Source organism: Octodon degus, unplaced genomic scaffold (assembly GCF_000260255.1).
Source record: "Octodon degus isolate 3935 unplaced genomic scaffold, OctDeg1.0 scaffold00017, whole genome shotgun sequence".
Taxonomy (NCBI): Eukaryota; Metazoa; Chordata; class Mammalia; order Rodentia; family Octodontidae; genus Octodon; species Octodon degus.
In genome coordinates, this window is record NW_004524593.1 from 14,948,593 (window position 1) to 14,956,357 (window position 7,765).

The following is a 7,765-nucleotide window of genomic DNA, read 5'->3' on the forward strand; positions in this document are numbered from 1 at the left end:
GCTCCAGGAGCGCATTCTGCCGCTTGAGGTCATCGATATCTTGCTGGTGTGTGTGGTTTTTCCTTCGCATGTACTGGATATATTCTGTGGCTTTGTCTAGGATTTGGGCCCGGGATGCCTTCTCTCCTTGGAGTGATGGGACCGAGTCCCACAAACTGTGAAAGCTGTCTTTGATGTGGTCCCTATGTTTTCGTTCCAGTGCATTATGATGAGCCCGTTTGTCAGCGTCGCTCTCCACCTCGATGTCATCGATGTCATCGTTATCGCTCATTTCCTACGGCCCAAGGAGCGGCCACTGCAGCGGCGGTGGGGAGGGGGAGGGGCGCAGGGGAGGGGAAGTCGGCGACAACAACAAGCCGAATGCCCCCACACACTCACACACTCACTCGCTCCCTCACTCACACACCCACGCACACACACACGCACACACACACACACACACACACAACACGGGCGAGAACCACCTCCTCACTGAGAAAGGGTTTCTCTAGGCAGTTTAGGCTGGCCTTGTACTCCTTTGAAATTTACTCTAGCCTTGAATTCATAAGAATTCTCCTGCCTCAGCCTCCCAACACATTTTTAAGGAGAAAATGGTGTTGAGGTCCTCACTTAGCTGTCAGAGCTGCTGGTCTCTTTCTCACAGGAAAGTGAAGTCTGGTAACTGAAACAATAATAAAAAAAAAAGAATCATAGACTCATAGAATGACATAGATTTTATAGCATCATAGAATTGTCACCACCTCCTGAGAGCATCCAGTCTGGGTGAAACTTCATCCCCTTGAGGTTGTCTTCAGAGCACCTGACATCACAGTTGCATGAGTCCTTTCTGTGCCCTTGTGGTACAGCACTTCAGTGTCTCCATGGTGAGCATTTTCTCTACTTGCCAGGAGGAATGAGTCTGCTTTCTTTAAGTAGAGTGGTTCTTGGTATTCCCTGGCTGAGGGAATTCACACCTGAATATCTTGGTTGCTTGGTTTCTTTTTTCCCTGTGAATAAACTTTTGATGGAGTCAAGAATCATCAGCATCAGCCATTTGGGTTGCTTCTAACTGGTCAAGGATAAGTTTTATTTTTATTTTTTGACGAAACCAGGGATTGAACTCAGGCCCTTGAGATTGCCAGGCAAGCGCTTATTCTGCTGAGCCATCTTCCTGGCCTCTTTGTTTCTGTATTTTTAAGATTTACCTTGCAATCAGTGTGTGACAGATGCTGACTGATGATCTTACCTGAGTTGTGCCAAATGTTTGTACTTGGAAATGTCTCATCAACCTTCAGATTCTATATGTTATTAAAAAAATCGTATGCAGACCACCTTTCTGTCCCTTTGCAGAACGGAACTTGCAGGCGCAGCATCCCCTTTCTTCTCATAAGCTTCTGTCACCAGCGCCCTGGTGTCACACTTGGAAGTCAGCAGAAAAGCTGTTTGTTTTGAGCTGAGGTTTTTGCTCATCCATAATAAGGATGTTCTCATAATTTCCTTTCTTTGGTCACATTATGAATCATAAGGAAGTAAAAAGGGAAAAGTATATGAGTAATTGCAGCGTGAAATTCTGAGAGGGAACCATTTGAATTTTTTCTTTCTTTTTTTTTTTTTTTGTGGTGTCAGGGATCGAACTCAGGACCTTGTGCTTGCCAGGCAAGCACTTTTTCCACTGAGCTGTTTCCCCGACCAAACCATTTGAATTCTTGAAAATTATCTTTTTGGCTTAGTTTCAGATCACCAGAGTAAATGTCTTACACTGTCAGGCCCTCTTGATTGTGAACATACTATATGTTCATCAGTGGATAGTCTAATTGTGATGGAGCCTGGATGTGACTTCCGAAGCTTGCGTAATAAGCTCAGCATGCTCGCAGTGGCCAGCTGGAGCTGCTTTCCCATCTTCAGGTGTAAACGTCATGAGGCTGTGCTTGATAGTTCTCTGTGTAAGTGCTGATTTGTATTTAATTCCAGGGCGATTTGATGAAGCCGTCATAGAAGAGAGAAGACAGTGTGCCGAAGACCTGCTGCAGTTCTCTGCCAACATTCCTGCTCTTTACAACAGTAAACAGCTTGAAGAGTTTTTTAAGGTTTGTATCTTTCTGGAGTGTTTTGTATCTTATTAAACACTTTTGTTGTCTAATTTGTAGTAAGTGCAAGTTAAAAAAAGTCCATTATCCACTAAAAAAAAAAAAGGAGCTAGTGGCTAAATAAGCAAGTTAGTAGCTAATAAGCATAAGTGGCATATGTTCTGTTTTTGGTGTATATGATTTTTGATGCCTAGGTTTTAAAAATTGATAATTACAACAGTCAGCGAGGCCAAGGAGGAGGACTGCAAGGTTGAGCCCAGCCTGCACAACTTAGTGAGGTTCTGTTTCAAAAATAAAAGCGCACGGGGCAGGGGTTTGTTGGGATGGTCAGAGCTCAGTGCAGAGGCTCTGGGTTCAATTCCCAGTACCAAAAAAGGCAAAGGATTTAGGGATTGTCTAATTCTCCCTATCATAATTGGAATATATTTTTAACAATTAAGTATTATGAGCCTTCTCTAGTAGTATTCACTTTTGAGTTTTCTTTCAGTGGCAGATTTGTTTTGGGGATTTAAACCACTATAAATACTTATTCCATTTGTTGTAATTAGGTTGGTTTCTGTAAAGATGTAACAAAAATGGTCACTGAACAGTCTCACAGAAGTAAGCCGGTACAAATTGTATTATCTGTGATCGCTGCATATTAGTGTTTTAAGACTCTTGGCATGTAATGCTTAAATTCTAGGTTATTATTTTTAGTGATAACTTTTTAGTTTGAACTGAGCCTATGCAAGTTGTCAGTGGGCATCAATTTTTAAATACCACTTTTTTCAAATTGCATGCAATTAGCCTTGTAGAAAAAAGGTAGGTGATTGTGTCATAGTTATTTATCTTCTTCTTTACCTGAAAATATGACCATTTATATAAATTTAATTTCTTAGGCTATATAAGCAGCAGGGTGTATTAGTAGCAAAATACTTAACTTTGCTGATGCTAGTGGATCTACACAGAAAATTTATTTTCTTTGATCTCATTTAGTTCACTAGCAAAAGCTGCTTTTAGGAAAGTCGTTGTGACTTAGGACTTAAAATAATGGAAATAGAAGTTGTATAAGTAAGGTTTACAGTGATGAAGTGATCTTAGTTACTTGCCCCACTGCTAAAACAAAATATCCAACACCTTGAGTTAAGGGAAGAAAGGTTTATTTAGCTCATAGTTTATAGAGATTTCAGTCCATAATTGGTTGGCTCCAAGGCAAGGTGGCATGGCAGGATGGGCAGCATACACACCCTCACTCCTAGCATCATACTGTGAATCAATCCCAGCAGCAGGTCCTTAACCCCAGCAGGTCCTTAATCTCACACCCTAGATAGAACCATATATGAAAAAGCCCCACCCATGACTACATGAGGCTTTGGGGGAACATCTATACACAAGCCATAGCAATCATCCTTGACCTTACTGTTTTTTTCATTTGTCTGTAAACTATTCATTCGGACATGAATGTGGCTGCTGCTTATGGCCCAGTGGGACCTTCAGGATCATGGCTGAGACAGACCATGGACTCAAGCTTGTGCTGCTCTCTGTCACAGTGTTTCTGTCTGGCAGGAGGACCATGGATGGAGGAGAAGGCATTATTGTTCAGCAATAGAAATTTTTCATTGTAGAAATTGTGAAAGGCAAATTAACTCATTTTACAATTAAGAAGCTAGTCTGGGGGTTAATAAAAGGCAGATTATAGATTTAAAACAATGGAAGTAAGAGTCAGCTGTTGATTAGAGTGTTTTGGATCTCTGAATTTCTTATTGTAACTGCTACTGGAAGACATTCACTTTAAGACTTAGAAATGAGAATGGGATGCATGCTCTTAGATTGAACAGTTCTGTTTTTTTTTTTTTTGAGACAGAGTCTTGCTATGTAGTTCAGGCTGGCCTTGAACTCACTGTGTAGCCTAGACTGGCCTCAGACTTGTGACAGTCCTGCCTCAGCCTCCCCTGTGCTGGGATTACCTGTGGGCACCACTGTACCTGGCAAGATTGGACAGTGTGAGAAGTGCAGCTAATCGTAGAAAATACCCTGGAACTGTTTTATTCAGTTTGCTGAACAGGTGCAGCCTACTGGTTTGGGAATCTTGCAACAGTAGAGTGAGCCAGTTTGAAATGTTTTTCCAAGAAGGCTAAGTTGGTGTCCTTGCATTTTATTGACCAGAACTAGGTCAGATGTCCTTACTGCAGTGGAGTATGGCAAGGGGATGCTGAGCTTCCTAATTCTTGTCGTAGGTGAGGGTGGAAGGGCAGGATTTTGAGTAGCCAGTTCATAGAGTGTGCTGCAATAGTCAGGGTTTTTTTTGTTCTTTTTTTGTTTTTTCCCAGAAACAGTGATGATACCACATGCAGACAACCACACAGCGGCTTGATTAGACTGACTTTTCTTTTGGACGTTCCTCTATTACCCATCTTTCACCTTCAAAACTTAATGCTGTATTCCCAAAGTGCTTCATGTGTATGGTACTTTCCCATCACAAATTTATATGGTTCTATATTTATTAATGACAGCCTTACACTTTGACACCTTAAACTTACCAAGAGTAGGTGTAATTTCTCCATTATCAGTACACTTAGAGGCATGGAGCTAATACCACCAGCCAATTTTATAACTCATTCCTGTTATAAAGTCCCCTATACCCTTTGCCTGGCGAGCGCCTTGCGCATGCCCAGCCCTGGGTGGACAGCTGCTTCTGTCTGTAGATTTCTCAGCATTTCAGACACACAGAATTATATAGTAAGTGGTATTTCCTTCTTGTTTCTTAACTTACTATAATGGTTTTGAGTGCATCCATATTATATCACGTACTAGCACCCATTCTTTCACAGTCCTGAATAGTGTTCTGTTATGGTGCCTCTCACCGTTAGTAGTGAGATACATTTCAAGAGGTGTTAGAGATGTCTGAAACCATCTCTAATAACTGAACCCTAGGTTCTGGCCCCAGTGTGAATTGCTGAATTATTGTGGTGGTCATCTAATATGGCTGAAGCCCTTACCACCTCCCCCTTCTTCTCCAACCCAGCCCAGGGTGCATTTTCCTTTCACCTTTCTTGCTACTTCAGGGAAGACCCTAATCAATTCCTCAGGTATTTCTAAACATTGCCATCAAACTCCACCCTAACAAAAGTCTATAAAAGCCTCAGCTTTCTTTGTTACAGGCCAGAGGATCTATCTGACCCATCTGCCCTCGATCTGTCTTTGGAGTTAATAAGGCTTCTTTTAGCTGTTTACTACACTGCTGAAAAAACCTGTCACCTTTATATGTTGTTTTTTCTATTCATGTATAAAATAAAGCTCAATTTATAAATTAGGAAGTAAGTGATTAGCAAGAATCAATAATAAATTGTGAGCAATGATCTCAGTACACTATAGTAAAAGTTATTTAAGCTGGGCATGATGGTGTTTGTCCATAATTCCAGTATTTTGGAAGGTTGAGACAAAGAGTGTTGTGAGTTTGAGCTCAGCCCGAGTAATTTAGTGAGACTGTCCCAACCCAAAATGAAACTAAAAATGCCTAGGTGTGTAATTCAGAAGGCCAGGATCACCAACAACAGTTATTGATTGCATTTTCCTAAAGATTAATAGTATTTAACATGATTTCCTGTGCTTATTCAATGTGTCTTCTTTGGTGAAAGGCCTATTAAACTACTATTTTAGTCAGGCATGGTGGTGCATGATTATAATCCTAGCATTTAGGAGGCTGAGGCAGGAGAATCACTGAGATTTTGAGGCCAGCCTGGGCTACATAGTGAGGTCAAAACTGGCCTGAACTACAGAGTGAGACCCTGTCTCAAAAAACAAAAACAAACAAAAAACTCCCACAACAACAAAAAATAACTACTGTTTTGATTAATTTGTGTTGTTGAGTTGTAAGAGTTCTGAATGTATTCTGGATAAAAATATTTTTCAGATATGTGCTCTGTAATATTTTCTTCCAATCTGTGGCATGTCTTCATTATACTGATAGTGTCATTTGAAGCACAAAAGCTTTGTTTTGATGACATAAAAATCAACTTTTGGGGGGGATCATGTTATTGTTGTAATATCTAGAAGTTTTTGAGTAGCACATTGTCATGAAGATTTTCTTGTATGTTTTTTCTAGAAGTTTACATTTAGGCCTGTGATCCATTTTCAGTTAATTTCTGTGTGTGGTCAAAGTAATGATCTAAGCCCATCTTTTGGCACACGAATATCTCAGCACCATTTGTTGGAGAGACTGAATTGTGTTGGCTCTGTCATTGAAAATAAATTAACTGTAAATGTAATGGCTTATTTCTGGCCTGATGGTGTGATCTGTTAATCCATGTGCCTGTTCTTATACCAGTACCATACTGTCTTGATTAATGTAGTGTGAGAAGTTTTGAAATCAGATAGTATAAGCTGGCCCACTTTGCTTTTACTTTTCCAAAATGCTTAGGGTAATTTTTAGTCCTTTGAATTTCCATAATTTTTTTTTTTTTTTTAACCATCAGTTTGTTTACAGTGGAAAAAATTCTTGTAGAACTCCCTGCCTCCACTCATTTTGAGATAGGGTCTCACTTTGCATCAGTTCAGGCTGGCCTTGAACTCACTTTGTAGCCCAGATTGGACTTGGACTTGAAAGATCTTCCTGTTTCAACCTCCCAAGTGTTGGGATTGCAGGCATGCACCACCACATCTGGTCTTTCTCATGAAACTTTTAACTCAAAACTTCATTTTGGAAATTGTCACCTTGATAACGCTGTCTCCTAATTGGTGAACATGAAGTGGCTCTCCATTTATGTAGATATCCTTTAATTTCTCTTGGTTGCATTTTGTAATTTTTAGGGTATGATTTTTATGCTTCTTACATTTTTTTTGGGTTAAGAATTTTAATCTTGTGATGCTAATAATGTGTAGAATTACGGTTTTTTACTTACTGTGCTTTAAAGTTTCATTCATATTGTAGCCTGCATTTTACACCATTCCTTTTTATAGCTCTGTAATACTACTTTCTATGGCTTTGGATATGGTACAGTTTGTTTGTTTTATCATTTATCAAGTGATGAACATTTGGGTTGTTCTCCTTTAGCTATTATGACGGTTCTGTTAAGAATATTGGCATATGGTTCTTACAGGGACATATGTTTTCATTTCTTTTTTGGAGTAGAATTGACATAGGAAGCTTTTAAATTCTGATTCAACTTACTGTTGTAGGCCTATTTTAATTTTTTCTTTTTCTTGGTAACAGGTCTTTTTAGGAATTTTCATCTGAATTGTATACTTTGTTGGTATAAAGTATTTATAGTATTCCTTTATAATACATTTAGCTTTCTTTTAAAGAAATTCGATCTTATTTATTATTCTTAAAAAGCTTATTTTGGACTGAACTGAAGTTTAGAAATAGAAGCTTTGGGACGGGACAGTTGGATCTGTTGACAGTCTGTTCTGACGTATTCTTTTGGGGACGTTGGTGTTCAGGGCATAGAACTGTTGGTGGAGGGCAGGACAAACTGCACTAAGGAGCAGGAACATTGTTATTGTAAATATTTATAATTGCTCCAGGGTTGTAAGCTCTTCTGTATTTAACTGTTGTATACAGTCAGTAAAGCCATAGTGCAGAGTCACACAGCTACTTGTCTGGTGACAGGATTCTCCAGTTGCATGTAGAGAGTAGAAGATACCTTTTGAGGCGCCGATTTGCAAACCTGGTATGATTAAAATGATGGTTACCCAGAGGCATCAATTTTACATTTATT

The 7,765-nt window shown here is 39.6% G+C and overlaps 1 protein-coding gene across 1 annotated transcript in view; it reads left to right on the forward strand.

Annotated features, from left to right (window-relative positions):
* Positions 1 to 7,765, forward strand: part of Rps6kc1 (ribosomal protein S6 kinase C1) — a 174,312-nt gene that overhangs the window by 37,246 nt on the left and 129,301 nt on the right. The window contains exon 4 of the mRNA XM_023710212.1: positions 1,951 to 2,066. Coding sequence (XP_023565980.1) covers positions 1,951 to 2,066 — 116 coding nt within the window. The remainder of the gene's footprint in view (positions 1 to 1,950; positions 2,067 to 7,765) is intronic.